The sequence below is a fragment of the Somniosus microcephalus genome, chromosome 2 (genome assembly GCF_052327205.1).
Source record: "Somniosus microcephalus isolate GS21.2 chromosome 2, FLI_Smic_1.0, whole genome shotgun sequence".
NCBI classification, from domain to species: domain Eukaryota; kingdom Metazoa; phylum Chordata; class Chondrichthyes; order Squaliformes; family Somniosidae; genus Somniosus; species Somniosus microcephalus.
In genome coordinates, this window is record NC_140988.1 from 174,482,828 (window position 1) to 174,506,399 (window position 23,572).

At 42.6% G+C, this 23,572-nt stretch overlaps 1 protein-coding gene across 5 annotated transcripts in view; it reads right to left on the minus strand.

Annotated features, from left to right (window-relative positions):
• Positions 1 to 20,433: 20,433 nt before the first annotated feature.
• The window catches only part of LOC147123132 (uncharacterized), a 162,857-nt gene continuing 159,718 nt past the window's right edge, over positions 20,434 to 23,572 (minus strand). For all 5 annotated transcript variants that reach the window (XM_085967025.1, XM_085967016.1, XM_085967035.1 and 2 more), the window contains one exon: positions 20,434 to 21,656. In XM_085967025.1, the coding sequence (XP_085823151.1) occupies positions 21,643 to 21,656 (14 nt within the window). In that variant the 3' untranslated portion in view covers positions 20,434 to 21,642. The remainder of the gene's footprint in view (positions 21,657 to 23,572) is intronic.

The following is a 23,572-nucleotide window of genomic DNA, read 5'->3' on the forward strand; positions in this document are numbered from 1 at the left end:
TGAATGGCAGAGCAGGCTCGAGGGGCCGTATGGCATAATCTTGCTCTTACTTCTTATGTTCTTGCCCTTTAGGGGTATGTAGAGGACTTGTATTGAACCAAATACTTCTTTGAACACCTCCAACTGTTCATCTGTATTTTTACCAATTAGCAGTTCTGCCCCAGTCTACTGTGTTCAATTTCTGGCTGATCCCTTCAAAGTCAGCCATACCTAAATTTAAAACCTTGGTTCGTGACTTACCCTTCTCCCTCTCAAACCTAATATTGAATTCTATCGTGTTATGGTCATTTAGCTAGGAGTTCCCTTACCGTTACTTGTTGACTACTTCTGGCTCATTACTCATCACTAAGTCTAGTATGGCCTTTTCTCTTTATGGTTCAAGAACATATTGGCCTGGATTTTGCTGCAAGCGTACAGTTGCCCGCAGACTATTAGCGGGTTTGTCAGCGGAGACTTCCTCTCTTCCAGTGCCAGTTTGAATTCAGCGGCCTCTACAGGGGATCTGTGGCATCTGTGAGCTGGACTTTCAGCAGGGAAATTGTCAACCAATCAGATTGAAGAATCCTCACTGACACACGCAGACAGCAAAGCAGGAAGTAAAAAACAGGATATATAAATTACTTTTAAATCATTGTACAGGAAGCAAAATAAAGATTGGAACATACACATGGGATTAAGGGAAATACATAAAAGAGCAAAACAGGAAAACTATAATAAAGAGTTAAAAAAAACTGCAACATTAATTTTCTTCTGAGGGAATGAGACTCTGCACTTGTCAAATTATTTCTTCAGGCCAGAGAGATTATTCATAGGATTACATAGAATATACGGCACAGAAACAGGCCATTCGGCCCAACCAGTCTATGCTGGCGTTTATGCTCCACTCGAGCCTCCTCCTGTCTATCCTCCTCTAACTCTGTCAGCATAACCCTCTAGTCCCTTCTCCCTCATGCTGGTCTAGCCTCCCCTTAAATGCATCTATTCTATTTGCTTCAACTACTCCCTGCAGTAGCGAGTTCCACATTCTCACCACTCTCTGGGTAAAGAAGTTTCTTCTGAATTACCTATTTGATTTCAAGGTAACTATTTTATATTGATGGCCTCTAGTTTTGCTCTTCTCCACAAGTGGAAACACTCTCTCTGTGTCTACTCTATCAAAACCTTTCATAATTTTAAAGACCTCTATTAGGTCACCCCTCAGCCTTTTTTCAAGCGAAAGGAGACCCTGTTCATTCTTTCCTGATAGGTATACCCTCACATTTCTGGTATCATCCATATAAATCTTCGCTGCACCCTCTCCACTGCCACTATATCCTTTTTATAATAATGGCGACCAGAATTGTACACAGTACTCCCAACCAAGGTTCGATACAAGTTTAGCATAACTTCATTACTTTTCAATTCTATCCCTCTAGAAATAAACTCTAGTGCCTAGTTTGCTTTTTTATGGCCTTGTTAACCTGTGTCGTTACTTTTAGTGATTTGTGTATTTGTACTCCGAGATCCCTTTGCTTCTCTAGCCCACCCAGACTCACACCCTCCAAGTAATAAGTGACCTCCCTATTTTTCCTACCAAAATGTAAATACCTGACATTTATCTGTGAATTCCAGTTGCCACTTATATGCCCATTCTGCAAGTTTATTAAGGTTTTCCTGTAATTTGTTGCAGTCCTCCTCAGCATTAACTATTTCCCCCAATTTGCAAATTTAGAAATGTTCAGCAGTAATTACCACTTACTCTGACGTTAAAAACTCAGTTACTCCTGATTGAATAAGCCCTAACTTTTCAGCCGTTTTAAAGCGAGAATAGTGGGTAATTAGCCTAAGTTCACGCCATGACAGCGATCTCTGCGCAGCTTCAATCAGCAAAGGCTGCAACAGCTTCAATCGGCAAAGACTGCAACAGCACAGCCTGTGGAGGAGCAGGGTCACTGACAACAACTTCCTTATTTTTGTTTTTAACTGGGCATGCGCGCATGCCAGAAGTTGCTGTCAGTTTTATCCTGTAATAATGTGCGCGCCGACAGCCTCACCGTTATTAGTACAGCAAAATGTTCCAGAAAACTCTCTTGAATACACTGAAGAAATTCGCTGCCTTTGGGACTCGATCTGTTCTGCTTCTCCCAGTCTATATGAAAATGAAAGTTTCCCATTATAACCACTCTGCTTTTGCAAGTCTTCTCGGATCCCCGTACTTACACATCCAGAATCCTGTTAATATAACCTAATACCCTATTTGCTTTGGCTATGACTTCTCGGCATTGGTCACGAACCTTTAGAAAATTATGAACTATAGCAGCAAGATCCTATTCTCTCAACCAATTTCAGTTCTGTTCCAGGTAGAGTAAATATACTTGGTGTTGGTCCTGCCCAACTGCACAACATTGCATTTATCTAGGTTAAATACCATTTGCCAGAGTTTGCCACATTTGCCAATGTATCTAAATCTGCTTGCCTAACACTTGCACAAATTTTGGTATCATCAGTGAACTTGGAGACCACTCCCTGCTCTTCTCTCCAATGTGATTTCTGTTTGTCTCTTTTACCTTGTTCACCTTCATTGCTTTGTTTCCCTTCTTGTGTTTGATCGGGTATCTTTGTCATTTAATCTCTCCTGCTTTCCACCCTATCACAGACCTTCCCTTTTGTTCTTTCCTCCCCTCCTCCTCCCTTTCCCTGTACTTGCTTAAAAAACTGTTACATCTCTAACTTCTTCCAGTTCTGACGAAAGGTCATCGACCTGAAACGTTAACTCTTTCTCTCTTCATAGATGCTGCCTATCCCGCACCAAGTCCCACTCACCCATCACTTCTGTCCTTGCTGACCCACATTGGCCCCCTGGTCCTCCAACTTAAAATTCTCATCATGTTTAAATCCCTTCATGTCCTATTGCCTCCCTATCTCTAGAACCACGCCCCTCCCCCAAACTCTGGCCTCTTATGCATCCCTCCCTCCATTTTCCCCACTATTAGCGGCCATAGCTAGGCTCCATACAAAGAGATGGGGGTTGTGTTCTGCAAGCCACTTGTTTATATATTTAATTGCTCACTTAGATCTGGAATAGTTTCAATGGCCTAGAGGACCATGTGATGCTTATAAATAAAAAAGGGCACTAAGTTAGAAACTATAAGCTCATTAGTTTGACTTCAATTATAGGTAAGTTGTTAGAAGGTGTCATTAGAGATGCACTGTACAATCACGTTGAAAGAGAAAAGGTTTTAGGGAATCTCAGCATGGGTTCTGGAAAAGAAGGTCCTGTCCCATCAACTTGATTTGAATGTTTTGAGGAAGCTGCAATGTTGGTGGATGATGAAAGCCCAATACTGTATATTTAGACTTTGAAAATTCCTTTGATAAAGTGCCTCATGAATGGCTACTACCTAAGGCTGAGGCTGTGGGAATGGCAGGCAGATATTGGGTTGGATAAGGAATTGATTGCATTCACATAGACAGAAGGTAGTTATTGCTGTTTGTACTGTTTATATTTTGTGTAAGTGGAGATTTGGAAAAGAACTGTTTTTGGTACTATTGTCATGTTGGTAGAAAAATCAAATTACTAAAGTGTCGGTATCAATAACTTGCAATTATATGCAAATTCATGTGAACATGGATTTGCATTTCATGTGCAGGATTTTCCCTGCTTTTCTCCTGGTTTAGCAACAGTATTGGTGCAGATGGGAGGGAGGCGTAAATGGCGGTTTACCCCATTTCTTTGGGGTTTTTGCCAAAGTTACGGTGTGAGATTGGGAGAACCCCTACAGAAATTACTGGCGTGTAGCGGTTCGTGTAGATCGCCACTAAATAAGAGAGTTTGACTTTGACGAACTATAAATAAGTTGTTTATTTACAGGAACAGACTAATTACAGCAGGTAAGATGGCTGACGGTAGGAGGACCGTGGTATAGGTCTTGTCCCAGCGGGGACTCCACGAGGACTGAGTTTGCAGTCCTGTGGGGAGCGTGATGACGTCATCGCGTTTGTGTTGTGACATCATCACGTTGCTCGCGTTTCCCGCGCTTAGAGCGTCACGTGATGCGCGTCGTTGCGTCGCTGGCCGTTGAGGCCGAAGTCGGGAGGCCGGGCTGTGCCGGTGCTTGCCGCGGAAGATCGTGTCGCTCCCGTCGGCTGGCCGTTGAGGTCGAAGACACTAGGCCTGGCTGTGCCGGCGCACGCACATCACGTTGTACGTGACGTGACGTCAGCGCGCTAGGGCACGTCTTAAAGGGGCAATGGCCCCAACAGGTAAGTTAAAAGGGCAACGGCCCCAAAAGGTAAGTTAAACATACAGTAAGATAAGTTAAAGGGAATTATGTGTCTCAATGTAAGGGACAACCAGTGGTACCGCCACAGGCGCCTATTTTAATAGAGGATTTCAGTTAAATAGATCTTCAATATTTAGGCACATTAAATCAAACCAACTGCCCAATAAATACATTTTGCCCAGTGTATTTGATTATGTGGCATTTCTTATTAGTAAAGTAACTTAAATAAATCCTTTTGCCCCACCTATCATATTTGCTGGATTCCTTCCATGGGGTACATATTCTTGTACTTTGGTCGCACTTGAAACAGCAGTAAGGAACTGTAGCAAAATAAAACTGGCCATCAGGACTCTGAATCAATTTTACATGGACTCATTAAGAGTCTTTGAAACAAAATTTATAGTAGTCCATTGAGTTGGAAGAGGAAGTCCAGGAAGTTCCATAAAGGCCCGGTGAACCCCCAAAAAAGCAAGGAATGACTTAGAATCATAGAATGGTTACAGCACAGAAGGAGGCCATTCAGCCCTTTGAGCCTGTGCCGGCTCTCTGCAAAAGCACTTCAGCTAGTCCCACTCCCCTGCTCTTTCCCCGTAGTCCTGCAATTTTTTTTCCTTCAGGTACTTATCCAATTCCCTTTTGAAAGCCACAACTGAATCTGCCTCCACCACCCTCTCATGCAGTGCATTCCAGATCCTAACCACTTGTTGCGTAATAAAAGTTTTTCCTCATGTCGCCTTTAGTTCTTCTGCCAATCACCTTAAATCTGTGTCCTCTGGTTCTCTACTCTTCCGCCAATGGGAACAGTGTTTCTCTTCATAATAGATGTGGCTTTTAAAATCAGTGATAAATACTGAACAAAGAAAACCTTAAGCAAATTAGTTCTGACAATTGAAGCCAAAATGTGAAAGCCATCCCGAGTGAAAGTGGCTTATACATAAATGTTCCACCTCATATATACAAGCCACTTAAAAAACTCAGTATTCAGGTTTCAGGCCCGTTTTATTTCATCAAGTATTATTTACAGAGTCAAACATCTTAAAAATGACATTTAAAATAAGATGTTCACTAAAATATATAGAAAAATATTTTGCAGTGCACATACATACATATTCCTCAAATATTTGACTTTAGGAATTTCTTTTGGTAAAAGTAGTACACTGAAAGTAGCACCAAGATAACAGGATAGCAAATTTTCTTCAGAAGCTTTCACAGTTTAAAGATGTACCCAAATGACCCAGAAGGGGAAATCAATTCATAAAAAACAGCACAGCGCATAGATACCAAATGAAGTAAAACAATTTTTTTTCTTACCCTAAAAAAATTAACACTCCCCTTGCAAGCACAAGAAAACTAAACAATGATATAAGGTAAACTCAGCCATTCTTCACTTCAGATCTATTTTCCTCATTTGATTGTATTGATATTTTCCTGCATCTTTACTTTTTGTTCATTTACAATTTCATCAACCATTATTAAAACAATTATCAATCTGTTGAAATACATGATGTAAAGTTCAAGCCCGTTAGAATTTAATTGACCACTTAGTTTTCACATACTAACTCATTGCTAGGTGAAAACAAGTTATAATGAAACGTCATCGGCCTGAAATCTCGTCACAGATGCTGCCTGACCTGCTGAGTATTTCCAGCATTTTCTGTTTTTATTTCAGATTTCCAGCATCCCCAGTATGCTACAATAATCTACATTTTGCAACGTTAAGAAAATTACAATGTTAATAAGGATGCTAAACTGAAAGGACTTAAGTACTATGATTCCAATCTGACCCTGGGAAATATATGGCAGCTAATTTAGCATAACATTGTGGGGAAAATCCTGCAGCTTTAAAATTTTGGAACATCTAGTGAGAATAAAGGCAATGAATCAAAGCCAGACTGGATTTATTTTCATTTTTCTCTTCATGGCCTCACCCCTCCTTATCTCCCAAACTCCTACAGCCCTGCAACCCTCTAAGAACACGGTGTTCTTCCAACTCTGGCCTTTTTTGCATCCCCCACCATTGGCAGCTGATCCTTCAGCCGTTTAGGCCCAACCCTCTGGAATTCCCTTCCTAAACCTCTCCAACTCTCTTTTAAAACCTTCCTCCTTTTAAGCTCTCCTTAAAACCCATCTCTTTGCTCAAGCCTGGCTAATATCGCCTTCTTTGGATCAGCATTAATTTTTGTCTGATTACACTTCTATGAAGCACCTTGGAACCTTTTTTTTTTACATTAAAGGCACTTACTATGTAGTGATCACAGCATAGTAAGGTTCAAGATTAGGATTGAGAGTGACATAAGTAGAACAAAGACTAAGGTAATAGATAGAAAAAGAGCAAATCATGAAATGAGGGTGGATCTAAAGAAAATAAACTGGGAGAAGATCTTGAAAAACAAAGACAGAAAAGCTGGGAAATCTTTAAAATGGTAATCAATAGAATTCAAGAGAAATGTATTCCACTAAAAGTCAAAAACAAGCAAGCTAATTATGGGGCACCGGATGAATAAAGAACTAAAGAAAAAATTGAATCTAAAGAAAAAGACATACACAAAGTACTTACACACTGAAGGAGAGGAGGATAAAATGGAATACTTAGGAGAGAAGTTAAAAAAAATTAAGGCAAAGAGAAATTATGAAATCAAATTATCAAGGAATAGGAAAAGAATAATAAAGTGCTCTATAGACACATAAATAACAAAAAGAAAAATTAAAGTAGAGATAGGGGCACTAAAGAATGAGCAAGATAAACTCACAGGTAATGACAGAGAAATGGCAGAAGTATTGAATAACTACTTTGCCTCAGTTTTTACTGAAGAAGATAACAAAATAGACACTTCACTAGAGGATGAGCTTAAGAAGATTAATACAGTTCATATAGAAACAGAGAAAATAATTGACAAACTACCAAATGTAAAAGAGGATAAAACCCCAGATCGGGACAGTTTGCACCCATGCATATTCAAGGAAACTAGGGAGGAGATAGCAGAGTTTATATGTACAAAAGTTCCATAGAAGAGGGGGGTAGTGCCAGACAGCTAATGTTGTTCCTATATACAAAAAGGAAGATAGAACAAAATCTGGGAACTATTGACCAGTCAGCTTAATGTCAGTGATAGGAAAGATACTGGATCTATACTAAAAGGAGTGAGAGAAGACAGAAAATACAACAAAAATAGTCGGCATGGATTCCAAAAGGCTAAGTAATGCTAAACTAACCTCATAGAATTCTTTGAAGAGTTAATGGAAAGAGTAAGGGTAATGTAATAGATGTCATATACTTGGATTTTCAAAAGGGCTTTGATAAGGTATAACAGTAGACTCATGACAAAGGTTAGGGCATGTGGAGTCATAGAATCATAGAAACGTACAGCACAGAATGAGGCCATTTGGCCCATCGTGCCTGCGCTGACTCTTTGAAAGAGCAGTCGTGCTTAGTCACATATCCCTGCTTTTTGTCCGTAACCTTGTAAGTTACTCATCCTCAGGTACCTGTCTAACTCTTAAAATTATTTAAGGATTCAGCTTCCACCACCTTTTCAGGTAGACGGCCCAGATCCTGACAACTCTTTTTTAAATCTATGACCTCTGGTTATTGACCCACTTGCCAGAGGGAAGTTTTTCTCTAACTACTCTATCAAAATTTCTCAACATCTTGAAAATCTCTATTAGGTCCCTTCTTAACCTTCTCTGTTCTAAGGAGAACAGTCCGAACTTTTCCAACCTCTCCTCATAACTGAAGTCACTCATTCCAACATCCTGGTAAAACCTCTTCTGTACCCTTTCTAAGACCATTACATCTTTCCTGAAGTGTGGTGCCCAGAAGTGTCCACAACACTCCAGCTGAGACCTAACCAGTGATTTATAAAGTTCTAGCATGATCTCTTTGTTTTTATATTCTATGCCTCTATTTATAAAGTCAAGTAACCCATATGCTTTTTTATCCAGCTTATCAACTTTTCCTGCCACCTTTAAGGATTTGTGTATATGGACACCAAGGTCTCTCTGCTCATTTACACTTCTCAAAATCGTGCCATTTATAGTGTACTGAGTCAAGGGACAAATAGCTGAATGGATAGGAAATTGGCTTATAAAAAAGAAAGCAGAGAGTAAGGGTAAAGGGTAGTTATTCAGCTTGGAGGAAGGTAGAAAGCGGTGGGACCACTGTTATTCATAATTTACATTAAGAACTTGGTAACTCAGTATCAAAATTTGGAGATGCCAAATTGGGAGGTATAGCCAACATTAAGGAAGAATGCAACATATTGGGGCAGAAATTCGGATCGGGGGCTTGCCGCGCGTGCAAGCCCCCGATCTGCACTTACCCGACGCGCCTGCCGTTCACCTCCAGGGACGCCTGGAATTCCTTTTTGAAAGAGAAGAATCCCAGGCAGCGTCTGATGTCACACTGCCCAGGAGTGCAGCCAGCGCGAAGCCTGGAGCGCGCCCCTTGAGGTCTCAGTTTAATAGGACACGCCCCCAATGTTTCTCACAAGCTGCAAAGCATTTTTACATGCAGAGCAGCATTTCAAATAGGTTTTTGGTATTTTTATGAAGCTTTTGGTAACTTTTATAAACTTTTTAAAACGTTTACATTATTTTGAAGAATCTGAAGTAGTTTTAAACAGAATTAAAGCAATTTAAAGACTTTTAAAAGCCCTGAAAGAATTTTTTTCATTCCATTTATTTATTTAGCAACGTCGTCGTCATACGTGTCTTCACACTGTTCCCTTTGGGAAACTATATGAAGTGGTGGAAGGATTTATGGCCGTGATTAACGCTCCTTCCGTGACCGTAACCATCTTTGTACCAGCCATTAGGGTGGTTAGTCCTATGGCGGGAGGGTTTTACGGGCTCCCACAAGCTATACGAAGAGGGGGGGCCACCCACACCCACGGATGCAAATATCCCACTGGATGTCAACCCAGAATTTAGAGCCGGAGCTCCGACTCCACTTGCCGGGACTGTCTGGAGCGGGGTTCGAAACCCTACCCCGTCTGGCCCAGCGGCGGGGATCCTACCGCTACGCCAAAGGCCCACTCCGATTAGCAACGTGAAATGGCTGGAATGAGCACAATTCACGGCATTAAAAGAACTCACAATTGAACTGATGACCTCAGCAATCTCCTCAACGAGGTGGAGGCGCAGCGCCTGCTCATCATTGGTAATGAGAAGTCCAAGGCGCCGCAAAAAGGACAGATGATAGCTTGGTCTTTCAAGTGGCAGCATAGGGCTCCAGTCACGGGGAGGGAAAAGGCGCAGGAAACGTATGGGTGTCACCTTTTGCGCAGAGTGGGCCTTCTGCGTAGCGGTAAGCATCCCCGCCGCTGGGCCAGAAGGAGTAGGGTTTCAAACCCCGCTCCAGACAGTCCCGGCAAGTGGAGTCGGAGCTCCAACTATAAATTCTGGGTGGACATCCAGCGGGATACTTGCGTCCGCGGGTGTGGGTGGCCCCCCCCCCCTCAGATGGGTTGTGGGAGCCCGTAAAACCCTCACGCCATAGGACTAACCACCCTAATGGCTGGTATGAAGATGGTTATGGTCACGGAAGGAGCGTTAACGTGGCCAGAAATCCTTCCACCACTTCATACAGTTCCCGAAAGGGAACAGTGTGAGGATACGTACGACGATGACCTCTTGCGCAATGCACCTCCTTGGACCCTCAGTCGCAGATGCGAGGGGGCAAATCGTACAATTGTTAAATTTTTCATTTTATTGACATGTAAAATGTTGGCCCAGTAATTCCGTTCCAAATGCGTGAGTACGGTCGGGGTACTCACGCGTCTGGCCGGAGGAAATGCCGGTTTTCAGCATGCACAGCGCATGCGGGGAAAACCGGCATTTCCTGTCCTCTGAACGAAGGGGTTCAGAGGCACAGCGCGTGCGACTGCACAGGCAGCGCGTGCGCAGTGAACTTCGTCGATTTCATTCATGGATTCAGTGAGGTTAAGTCCTTACAACTTACACATGAAAAAAGCATGTGTAAAGTTGCTCCAGAGGCTGCGGAGGAAGATATATTTTATCGTGGAGCTTCTGAAAGGCAATATTTTTGTTTGGGAAAGGGAGGAAAGTTATTTTAAGAAATGCTGAGGTAAGTTTTAAAGTTTATTTTTGTTTTTTAAAACGGGTTTTCAGTACTGTAGGTAGAAGGAGCAATTGTGGCTATGTGAATTGAATTTGCTGTGTTTATTAAATGTGAAAATGACTCCAACATTTTAAAGAAAGAAACTTTTCATCAGTAATATATTGTTTTAAGTAATTATGTATGTATGTCTGTATATATTCCTTTGCGTATATGTATGTATGTATATATTCCTTTACTTATGTGTATGAATGTATGTATTTAATTATGACTCAGAGAAAGTAACTTATTGGAAAATCATAATTAAATACATACATTCATACACATAAGTAAAGGAATATATACATACATACATATACGTAAAGGAATATATACGGACATACATACATAATTACTTAAAAGAATATATTACTGATGAAAAGTTTCTTTCTTAAAAATGTTGGAAATGTTACATTATTCATTTTAGAAGAGTCATTTTCACATTTAATAAACACAGCAAATTCAATTCACACAGCCACAATTGCTCCTTCTACCTACAGTACTGAAAACCCGTTTAAAAAAAAAATTAAACTTTAAAACTTACCTCAGCATTTCTTAAAATAACTTTCCTCCCTTTCCCAAACAAAAATATTGCCTTTCAGAAGCTCCACGATAAAATATATCTTCCTCCGCAGCCTCTGGAGCAACTTTACACATGCTTTTTTCATGTGTAAGTTGTAAGGACTTAACCTCACTGAATCCATGAATGAAATCGACGAAGTTCACTGCGCACGCGCTGCCTGTGCAGTCGCACGCGCTGTGCCTCTGAACCCCTTCGTTCAGAGGACAGGAAATGCCGGTTTTCCCCGCATGCGCTGTGCATGCTGAAAACCGGCATTTCCTCCGGCCAGACGCGTGAGTACCCCGACCGTACTCACGCGTTTGGAACGGAATTACTGGGCCAATACAAGAAGACACTAGAAAACTTGCAGATTGGGCACTTAAGTGACAAATGAATTTCAACATAGATAAATGTGAGGTCATGCACATAGGCCAACATTTATTGCCCATCCCTAATTGCCCTCAAGAAGGTGTTGGTGAGCCGCCGCCTTGAACTGCTGCAGTCCGTGTGGTGAAGGTACTCCCACAGTGCTGTTAGAGAGGGAGTTCCAGGATTTTGACCCAGCGATGATGAAGGATCGGCGATATATTTCCAAGTCAGGATGGTGTGTAACTTGGAGGTGGTGGTAGAGTTCGCGTGTTTGGGAGGTGCTGTCAAAGAAGCCTTGGCGAGTTGCTGCAGTGCAGCCACTGTGCGCCGGTGGTGGAGGGAGTAAATGTTTAAGGTGGTGGATGGGGTGCCAATCAAGCGGGCTGCTTTGTCCTGGGTGGTGTCGAGCTTCTTGAGTGTTGTTGGAGCTGCACTCATCCAGGCAAGTGGAGAGTATTTCATCACAATCCTAACTTGTGCCTTGTAGATGTTGGAAAGGTTTTCAGGAGTCAGGAGGCGAGATACTCGCTGCAAAATACCCAGCCTCTGCCCTGCTCTTGTAGCCACAGCATTTATGTAGCTGGTCCAGTTAAGTTTCTGGTTAATGGTGACCCTCAGGATGTTGATGGTGGGGGATTCGGCGATGGTAATGCCACTGAATGTCAAGGGTGGAGGTTAGACTCTCTCTTGCTGGAGATAGTCATTGCCTGGCATTTGTGTGGTGCAAATGTTACTTGCCACTTATCAGCCCAAGCCTGAATGTCGTCCAGGTCTTGCTGCATGTGGGCTTGGACTGCTTCATTATCTGAGGAGTTGCGAATGGCACTGAACACTGTGCAATCATCAGCAAGCATCCCCACTTCTGACCTTATGATGGAGGGAAGATCATTGATGAAGTAGCAGAAGATGGTTGGTGCTAGGACACCGCCCATAGCAACTCCTGCAGTGATGTCCCAGGATTGAGATAATTGACCTCCAATCACCACAACCATCTTCCTTTGTGCTAGGTATGACTCCAGCCAGTAGAGAGTTTTCCCCGATTCCCATCGACTTCAATTTTACTAGGGCTCCTTGATGCCACACTCGGTCAAATGCTGCCAAGGGCAGTTACTCTCACCTCACCTCTGGAATTGAGATATTTTGTCCATGTTTGGACCAAGGCTGTAATGAGGTCCAGAGCCGAGTGGCCCTGGCGTAACCCAAACTGAGCATCGGTGAGCAGGTTATTGGTGAGTAAGTGCCGCTTGATAGCACTGTCAACGACACCTTCATTCACTTTGCTGATGATTGAGAGTAGGCTGATGGGGCGGTAATTGGCCGGATTAGATTTGTTCTGCTTTTGTGAACAGGACATACCTGGGCAATTTTCCACTTTGTTGGATAGATGCCAGTGTTGTAGCTGTACTGGGACAGCTTGGCTAGAGGTGCGGCTAGTTCTGGAGCACAAGTGTTCAGCACGACAGCCGGGATGTTGTCGGGGCACCTAGCCTTTGCTGTGCTCAGCCATTTCTTGGTATCACATGGAGTGAATCGAATTGGCTGAAGGCTGGCTTCTGTGATGGTGGGGACCTCAGGAGGAAGCAGAGATGGATCATCCACTTGGCACTTCTGGCTGAAGATGGTTGCAAACGCTTCACCCTTGTCTCTTGCACTCACGTGCTGTGCTCTGCTATCACTGAGGATGGGGATGTTCATGGCGTCTCCTTCTCCCGTTAGTTGTTTAATTGTCCACCACCATTCACGACTGGATATGGCAGGACTGCAGAGCTTTGATCTGATCTGTTGATTGTGGGATCGCTTAACTTGGTCTATAGCATGCTACTTCCATTGCTTAGCATGCATGTAGTCCTGTGTTGTAGCTTCCCCAGGTTGGCACCTCATTTTTAGGTGTGCCTGGTGTTGCTCCTGGCATGCTCTTCTACACTCCTCATTGAACCAAGGTTGATAGCCTGGCTTGATGGTAATGGTAGAGTGAGGGATATGCCGGGCCATGAGGTTACAGATTGTGGTACAATACAATTCTGCTGCTGCTTCTGATGGCCCACAGCGCCTCATGGATGCCCAGTTTTGAGCTGCTAGCTCTATTCTGAATCTATCCCATTTAGCACAGTGGTAGTGCCACACAACACGATGGAGGGTGTCCTCAGTGTGAAGACGGGACTTCGTCTGGGGCAGAAGAGCAAAGGGATCTAGGGATACAGGTGAACAAATCATTAAAAGCAGCATCGGTCAGCAAAGCAATTAAAAACGCTAACAAAGCACTGGAATTTATTTCATGGGGTTTAGAATTCAAAAGTAGTGAAGTTATGTTAAAGTTGTAGAGAACTCTAGTCAGGCTGCACTTAGAGTACTTTGCCCAGTTCTTATCTCCATACTATAAAAAGGACATAGAAGCACTGGAGAAAGTGCAAAAAAGAATGACAAGGATGGTACCAGAGCTGAGAGATTACATCTACCGAAAAAGATGGAACAGGTTGGGGCTTTTTTCTTTAGAAAAGAGAATACTTAGAGGTTGGACAGAATATGGTGAGAATGTTTCTACTTGTGGGCGAATCCAAAACTAGGGGTCATAAATACAAAATAACAGAAAACGCTGGAAAAACTCAGTAGGCTAGGCAGCATCTGTGGAGAGAAACAGAGTTAACGTTTCAGGTCAAAGACCTTTTGTCAGAACTGGAAAAAAGCAGGAAATGGAAAGCAAGTTTAGGGGCTGGGAAAAGGGGGAGGGGATGAAAGAACAAAAGGGAAGGTCAGTGATAGGATAGAAAGCAGGAGAGAGTAAGAGACATTAAGAGATATTCAAGGCAAGAGGAGGTGGTAATGGGACAGGTTTAGGAACAAAGGATGGTTCTAGATGGAGTGTGAATTGCGCTGGCAGAATGAAGGGCAGCTGCCACGTGGGAGAGAAGAAAAAAAGGGCCAAACAAAAAGTGTGGATAAAAAAAAAATATATAGATGTGATATGGGCCGAGGTTATGATCTGAAATTGTTGAACTCTATGTTGAGTCCAGAAGGCTGTAGAGTGCTTAATCGAAAGATGAGGTGCTGTTCCTCAAGCTTACGCTGAGCTTCCGTGGAACAATGCAAGAGGCCGAGGACGGTGAGGTCTGAGTGGGAGTGGAGCGGTGAATTAAAGTGACAGGCCACCGGGAGCTCGGGGTCCCCCTTACGGACTGAACGGAGGTGTTCCGCAAAGCGGTCACCCAATCTGCATTTAGTCTCCCCAATGTAGAGACCACATCGTGAGCAGCGAATACAGTATACTAAATTGCAAGTAAATCGCTTTTTCACCTGGAAGGGGTGTTTGGGGCCCTGGACAGTGGGAAGGGGGGTATAAGGGCATGTGTTGCATCTCCTGCGCTTGCACAGGAAGGTGCTGTGCGAAGGGGAAGGGGTGCTGGGGGTGGTAGAGGAGTGGACTAGGGTGTCACGGAGGGAGCGGTCCTTATGGAATGCTGAAAGGGGAGGTGAGGGGAAGATGCATTTGGTGGTGGGATCTCGCTGGAGGTGGCGGAAATGGCGGAGGATGATCCGTTGAATGTGGAGGCTGGTGGGGTGAAAGGTGAGGACAAGGGGAACTCTATCGTGGTTCCGAGAGGGAGGGGCATAAGTGCGGGAGATCGAATGGACACAGTCGAGGGCCCTGTCAACCACAGTAGAGAGGAATCCTCGATTGAGGAAAAGGACATGTCGGAAGCACTGGTATGGAAGGTGGCATTGTCGGAGCAGATGCGGCGGAGATGGAGAAACTGGGAGAATGGAATAGAGTCCTTACAAGAGGCGGGGTGGGAGGAAGTGTATTCCAGGTAGCTGTGGGAGTCAGTGGGCTTGTAGTGAATGTTGGTCAATAACGTATCCCCAGAGATGGAGACGGAGAAGTCGAGGAAGGGAAGGGAAGAGTCGGAGGTGGACCATGTGAAGGTGAGGGAAGGGTGGAAATTGGAAGCAAAGTGAATGAAATTTTCTTGTTCAGGGCGAGAGCAGGAGACGGCACTGATAGTCATCAATGTACCGGAAAAAGAGGTGAGGGAGGGGACCCGAGTAGGACTGGAACAAAGAGTGTTCCGCATATCCCACGAAAAGGCAGGCATAGCTAGGGCCCATGCGGGTACCCATAGCAACATCTTTGATTTGGAGGAAATGAGTGGAGTCAAAGGAGAAGTTGCTCAATGTGAGAACAAGTTCAGCCAGGCGGAGGAGAGTGGTGGTGGATGGGGACTGGTTGGGCCTCTGTTCAAGGAAGAAGCGGAGCGCCCTCAGGCCATCCTGGTGGGGGATGGAGGTGTAGAGGGATTGTACGTCCATAGTGAAAAGGAGGCGGTTGGGGCCGGGAAACTGTTAAAGTGGCGGAGGGCGTCGGAAGAGTCGCGGATGTAGGTGGGAAGAGACTGGACAAGGGGAGAAAAAATAAAGAGAGTCGAGATAGGAAGAGATAAGTTCCGTGGGGCAAGAACAGGCTGAAACAATGGGTCTACCAGGGCAGTCCTGTTTGTGGCTCTTGGGAAGGAAGTAGAAGCGGGCTGTGCGGGGTCAGAAACTCTGTTTCTCTCCCTACGGATGCTGCCTGGCCTGCTGAGTTTTTCCAGCGTTTTCTGTTGTTATTTCGGATTTCCAGCATCCGCAGTATTTTGCTATTGTCATAAATACGAGATAATTACTAATAAATCCAATAGGGAAAATAAGGAGAAATTTCTTTACTCAGTAGTTAGAATGTGGAACCCGCTACCACAGGAAATGGTTTAGGCAAATAGCTTAGATGCTTTCAAAAGGAAACTAGACAAGTACATGAGAGAAAAGGGAATAGAAAGGTATGCTGAAAGGCTGAGATAAGGTAGATGGAATGGGAGGTGACTCGTGTGGAGTATCAAGACCAGCACAGACTATTTGGGCCGAATGGCCTGTTTCTGTGCTGTTAATTCCATGTAATTCTCGTCACTGAGACACAAAGGAGATAATCAAACCATGGAGGCTGTGTAGAGATGAGCCAAGAGTGATCCCTAGCTTAAAGGACCAAAGTTTATCAGGAAAATTGGAGAAACCTGGCTGTATATTCTATGTATATAAATGCCAGTTGTTATTAACAGCAGGTAATACCCAAAAGAATTGAGGAGATAACCAATTTGGTAGATAGATGTAATGTGATCGATGATCTTGAGCACAAAAATCTCAGTACTGCACTCCAGTGTAGTACTGAGGGAATGTCACACTGCCGGAGGTGCCGTCTTTCGGATTAGATGTTTAACCGAGACCCCGTCTGCCCTCTCAGGTGGACGTAAAAGATCCCATGGCACTATATCTAAGATGAGCAGGGGAGTTACATAGAAGATAGGAGCAGGAGTAGGCCATTCGGCCCCTCGAGCCTGCTCCGCCATTCAATGAGATCATGGCTGATCATCCAAATTCAGTACCCTGTCCCTGCTTTCTCCCCATATCCCTTGATCCCTTTAGCCTTAAGAAATATATCCAACTCCTTCTTGAATATATTTAATGAATTGGCCTCGACTGCCTTCTGTGGTAGAGAATTCCACAGGTTCACCACTCTCTGGATGAAGAAATTCCTCCTCATCTCTGTCCTAAATGGCTTACCCCTTATCCTTAGACTGTGACCCCTGGTTCTGGACTCCCTGACCATTGGGAACATCCTTCCTGCATCTAGTCTGTCCAGTCCTGTTAGAATTTTATAAGTTTCAATGAGATCCCCTCTCATTCTTCTAAACTCCAGCTAGTACAAGCCCAATCGACCCAATCTCTCCTCGTAAGTCATTCCTGCCATCCCAGGTATCAGCCTGATGAATCTTCACTGCACTCCTTCCATGACAAGAACATCCTTTCTCAGATAAGGCGATCAAAACTGCACACAATACTCAAGATGTGGTCTCACCAAGGCCCTGTACAACTGCAGCAAGACATCCTTGTTCCTGTACTCAAACCCTCTCGCTACGAAGGCCAACATACCATTTGCCTTCTTAACCGCCTGCTGCACCTGCATGCTTACTTTCAGCGACTGGTGCACAAGGACGCCCAGGTCTCATTGCACTTCCCCTTCTCCCAATCTATTGCCATTCAGATAATAATCTGCCTTCTTGTTTTTGCCACCAAAGTGGATAACCTCGCATTTATCCACGTTATGTTGCATCTGCCATGCTTCTGCCCAATCACCCAACCTGTCCAAATCATACTGGAGTTTCTCGGCATCCTCCTCACAGCACACACGCCCACCCAGCTTTGTGTCGTCTGCATCTAGTTCCCTCGTCCAGATCATTAATATATATTGTGAATAGCAGGGGTCAAAGGACCGACCCCTGCGGTACCCCACTAGTCACTGCCTGCCATTCGGAAAAAGAGCCGTTTATTCCAACTCTTTGCTTTCTGTCTGCCAACCAGTTCTCTAAGTCAATACCTTGCCCCCAATCCCATGTGCCTTAACTTTACACACTAATCTCTTATGCGGGACCTTATCGAAAGCCTTTTGAAAGTCCAAATACACCACATCCACTGGTTCTCCCTTATCTATTTTACCAGTTACATCCTCAAAAAATTCCAGTAGATTAGTCAAGCACGATTTACCTTTTGTAAATCCATGTTGACTTTGTCCGATCCAGTCGCTGTTTTCCAAGTGCTCTGCTATTACATCTTTTATAATGGACTCTAGCATTTTCCCCACTACCGATGTCAGGCTTACCGGTCTGTAATTCCCCGTTTTCTCTCTACCACCTTTTTTAAACAGTGGGGTAACATTAGCTGCTTGCCAATCCATGGGTACTGTTCCAGGGTCTATCGAATTTTGGAAGATGACCAGCAATGCATCTACTATTTCTAGGGCTACTTCCTTAAGTACCCTAGGATGTAGATTATCAGGCCCTGGGAATTTATCGGCCTTCAATCCCGTCAATTTCTCTAACACCATTTCCCTACAAATACTGATTTCTATCAGTTTTTCCCTTTCATTAGGCCCTATGTTCCCCGACATCTCTGGGAGGTTATTTGTGTCCTCCTTTGTGAAGACAGAACCAAAGTATGTATCCCGTGTCCTAGCCAATATGTATCCTTCAATCAACATCACTAAAACAGATTATTTAGTCATTAGCACATTGTTGTTTGTGGGAGTTTGCTGCGTGCAAATTGGCTGCTGCGTTTCCTACATTACAACAGTGACTACACTCCAAAAAGTACTTAATTGGCTGTAAAGTGTTTTGGGACGTCCGGTGGTCATGAAAGGCGCTATATAAATGCAAGTCTTTCTTTTTTATATATCCTGGACTTTGAGAAACCGTTGAACAAGTTTCCCTATTGGCACGAGCAGGTTTAGCTAATAAGTAGCTGATTCAAAGGATGCCTTTAATGTTGTATTTAGTGGGCACTAGGACCACCAGCTCCAAACACGTGGTTTTTGTACAGCTGGTGGCAACCCCAAAGTAAACTTACTGGATGCACTAAGGCTCAGTGAATCCATTAAGTTTACCTTGGGGTTGCCCCAGCTATACAAAACCAGTGCAGCGGGAACTAACGGCCACTAAACCCAATACAACAGCAGCTATGCAGAGCAGAAGGTCCCAGGTTTGATGCCTGCTCTATGCAGTTACCACTGCAGTTGGCTCCAATCACCCTTGGGTTAGGGAGAAAGGGGACAAAAAAACATCTGATTACTCTTCAGTGACCTTGGTGTTCAGGTGAGGAAAAGATTCATACAGCTGTGCTGCCTCCATCACCCTCCCTTCATTGTAATTACCTTTCATCATTCAGAATCTAGGCTTAAATATGAAGAATGGGCTCTTGGGCAAGGCATCTGAGAGAATGTGAACTGTATCCTGACCAGGAGTCCAATACCCTGGAGAGGAGAGATAATTGGTGAGGGAAAAAAGTCTTTGCTAAGGTCCCTTAGAAGAAGCCTACTGTTAAAATGGAAGCAAAAACTGATGGCATTCAGGATGTTTAAGTTAATGAAATATTAAATAGTAGGAAACAGTGATTAGGTATTAATGGAAGTTTAATTGGGCCACAGAGACCACAGAGCTCCCCAAGGGCCAGCTGTTGGATTCTCACTGTTCATAATCTATTAAATACTCAATTAGTGTACTGCAAGTGGAATGTCTAATTTTGCTGAGAACATTAAATTGCACGAGAAATCAAGATGTTCTGTAGAAAGTAATATCATTCAAAGACATTTACAAAATCAAATAAATAAATGCATGGCAAACAGCATTTACTAGTGGCAAGCAAGGTAATGCACACCTGTGCAAAAAATAGCAAGTGACAAGAATATTATTAAAGGTAGTGGACCAACAGACTTGAGTGTAATAATCAAACACCGACATCTTCAGCATTGGGTGGCAGATAGTCTGTTGGGTTGCATAGGCAGATTTATGAAGTCCATATATAATGCTTTACAGCACTACTGAGATCACACATAGTGTTGTGTAGTTTGGGGCCACTGATTCCTTTACAATTGTTCATAGGTTTTAGAAAGGGCACCAAGGATAGCTCCAAGTCTAAAAGCAATAAGCTATAAGAACGTTAGTGAGCTCCTCTTGTTTTCATCTGGGATTGGGGGGGGGGGGCGGGCAAGGGGTAGGGAAGAGGAGAGGAAAAGGCTACTGTTACAATTAAGGGCAACTAGGGATGGGCACTATATGCTGGCCTTGCCAGCGACACCCACATCCCATGAACAAATAAAAAAAAACAATGCTAAGGTTTGACCTCCCACAGCCACTGATAGGAAGATACAACATGGAAGCAGGAGCTTTCCGGGAGGGCAGTCAAGGAGGGGAAATTATATACACAATTATAAGCATTCAACAAAAAAATGCCTAAATTCCTAATTGAACAGACAAAGTATAGGGTTGGCCTGACATCAAGGAAGGAGGCAATCTGCTTGGGTCTACAACATAGATCTAAATAATGGTACTCATGGTCTTTTGGTAGACAATACTGTCTGGCTTTTTTGAGGGGGTTTATCCTGTGTCATTAGTCAGAAAAATAATTATGGACAATAACTCAAAAACAAATATGTAGCATATAAACTACTTAGAAAAGGACTAAGTAATGGGATCCAGAAACAACAGAAAACCAGTAACTTAATTTCACCTGGGAATATATGGGATTATACAGAAAAGTAAACAAAAAAAGATGAAAGATGATTTTTTTTATTTTATCACCAAGCAAAAAAATTCATTCAAGTTAAGAAACAGTGAAAAATACTGTACAGCAACTTAGGACTTCAAAAACAGTTACAGCTGATTGGGCAGTGAACAAGTGAGCTGCCCATGGCTGTAAACATACCCTGCAGACAGATTCTGCTCTACACGTGATCACATTCAGAATAGTAACATTTTACCACAGGGCACTTCTACCCAGACTAAATAATCTGGAAACAAAGCACACGTTTTAATTTCCCTGAGTTAAATGTCACAGAGGAAGAGTGCTTGGCAAAATAGGTCGATATTGTGTACTTGGACCAAGATGGTTGTTTTTTCAAGCCGGCTACCAAGTAATTGCTGTTGAGACTTGCAACAAAATGGTGCAGGTACCATCACTGTCTACACACACTATCGATGGATCCCCATCCTCCACAAAAAAAGGTTTAGACTAGACCATCGCTTAACTGTTTGAGGTAGTTTTACTCCTGCAGCAAGAACTGTTTCCATAAAAGCACAATTTAAACTGTTTAAAACTTTAAAAAACTTATCAAACCAGCCACTAAGGATACAAATTCATAAAAACATTTACAACACAGAACATACACAAAAGGTGAGTAAAGTGTAATGTAAAATGATTACAATAATTGAAGTGCCCTGGTTTCCAAAACATGGACAATAAAAATAAGTCGCGCACAATCATTTCCCTTCCAAAAAAAGTCTTATAAACCCTTAATGCATTGCAACTGTACTGTGCTTGGTGCAAATAAACTTTGAACAGAAAAGATTATAAAAAGGATGAATAGTTAAACAATTAATGCTTTTGTTAAGTACATGTATGAGATCTAGTAGCAACCTAAAGGAATGTTAATTTGTAGATATTTAACAGGTTCTTGCAAGGCAGCAAGCACGAGAGAAAGAAGATTTTATGTACAAAAAATATTAGTGCAACCTTTGATATCTACAATATTGTTCGCACAACTTCAGGTTTTGGCTACAAAGCAGCAAACACAAAAGATACTGCTACATACATTCAACCTGAATCAGTAGGCTGAATATTAAGGCACTAATTAGATTCTGAGTGAGAGAAGATAGCTTTCTTCTTAAAATTCCCAAATTTATGATAAGATGTGCCAAGTCTTGGTAGCAAATGATGTATTGTTTAATTCCAGCCATCCATTGTTAAAGTATAATCCTGCATCAACTTGAGTTTCCTATATATAAAAATTAAAAAAAATTACAACATGCCAAAATATCTCTGTACATAAACTTTCCAGTGTCATTCAAACATTTCAATCCTAGCAAAGGGCTTTACCTATTAATTTTTTATTCTTCAAATGAAGCTGACTTCATTTAACATGGGTTGATCAAAGAATCCTAAAGGGGAAATCAGGATTTTTTATTATTGTACTGTACTATGATTTCTCTGTACTCAGCAGCCCATTTGTGAACAATGATCCTTTTGCTTCATTTGACCAAGAAAGCTAAAAGAGGTGACAAAATGCAGATTAAACAATTATGTTTTCTCTGATGACCAAGGTAGCCTTAAAATTGGCTACCAAATGCTTGATTTCTGTGATATTCCTTAGTGATATTGTTTAATGGACCTGACAATTGATGATTTTTCTTTTCTTATACTCCCCCAAATCTATTCCTTTCCTGTCTGAAGGTAGTTATTACATAGGTTCTCCAAGCCTCTGATAAACACTGGCCTTTGGACAGGTTAAGTGTGAACCTAGACAGTGCACATCATTAGGGCTGAAGAATGGTACATGTAGATAAATGTAAGGTAATGCATTTGGATATTAGAAACAGAAAACATTTATAAGATGAAGGTGTACTGTTTTGGTTCGGTTATTTGACTTGGACTGCGATGCCACAGGCACAAAATTAACAAGACTCAAGTGAGTTTAGAGACAGGACAATGTTTTGCCCACACAATAGTAAAGATTTGGATAAAGATTCTCAACAAAAGCAGTTGCTACTGTGTCAAATCCTCTAAAAAGGAACTGGATAAATACCTGGCTGAGAACTGAATTATAGAGGTAGATTGAGATAATTAAATACTCCACATAGAATCATAGAATGTTGCAGCACAGGAGGCAACTCGGCCCATAGTTGCTGTGCTGGCTCTTTGAAAGAGCTATCCAATTAGTCACACTCCCTGCTCTTTCCCCATAGCCTTGTAAATTTTTCCAAGTATTTATCAAATTTTCTTTTGAAAGTTATTTTTGAATCTGTTTCCACCACCCTTTCAAGCAGTGCATTGCAGATCATAATAACTCGCTGCGTAAATTTGTTTCTCCTCATGTTGCCTCTGGTTCTTTTGCCAATTACCTTAAACTGTGTCCTTTGGTTAACGACCCTTCTGCCATTCGAAACAGTCTCTCTTTATTTACTCTATCAAAAACATTCGTGATTTTGAACACATCTAAAATTGTACCATTTAGTTTATATTGCCTCTCATTCTTCCGACCAAAATTAATCACTTTACACTTCTCTGCGTGAAATTTCATCTCATGTGTCTGCCCATTTCACCAGTCTACCTATGTTCTCCTGAAGTCTGCGACTATCTTCTTCACTATTTACTACGTTTCCGAGTTTCGTGTCATCTGCAAACTTTGAAATTATGCCTTGTATACCGAAGTCCAGGTCATTAATATATATCAAAAAGAGCAGTGCTCCCAGTACCGACCCAAGGGACACCACTGCACATTTCCTTCCAGTCTGAAAAATAACTTCACCACTACTCTCTGCTTTCTGTCCCCTAGCCAATTTTGTATCCACACAGCCAATGCCCCTTTAATCCCATGGGCTTCATTTTTTCTAACAAGTATATTATGTGGTACTTTATCAATTCCCCTTTGAAAGTCTGCTCTTCGTTACTTCATCAATGAACTCAATCAAGTTAGCCAACACGATTTGCCTTTAACATTTGGCTTTCATTTATCAACCCATATTTTTCCAAGTGCCAAATAATTTTGTCCCAGATTAATGTCTCTAAAAGTTTCCCCAACACCGACATTAGGCTGATTGTCCTGCAGTTGATGAGTTTATCACTCTCGCCTTTTTTTGAATTGGGTTATAACATTTGCAATCCTCTGGTACTACTCCCATATCCAAGGAGGAT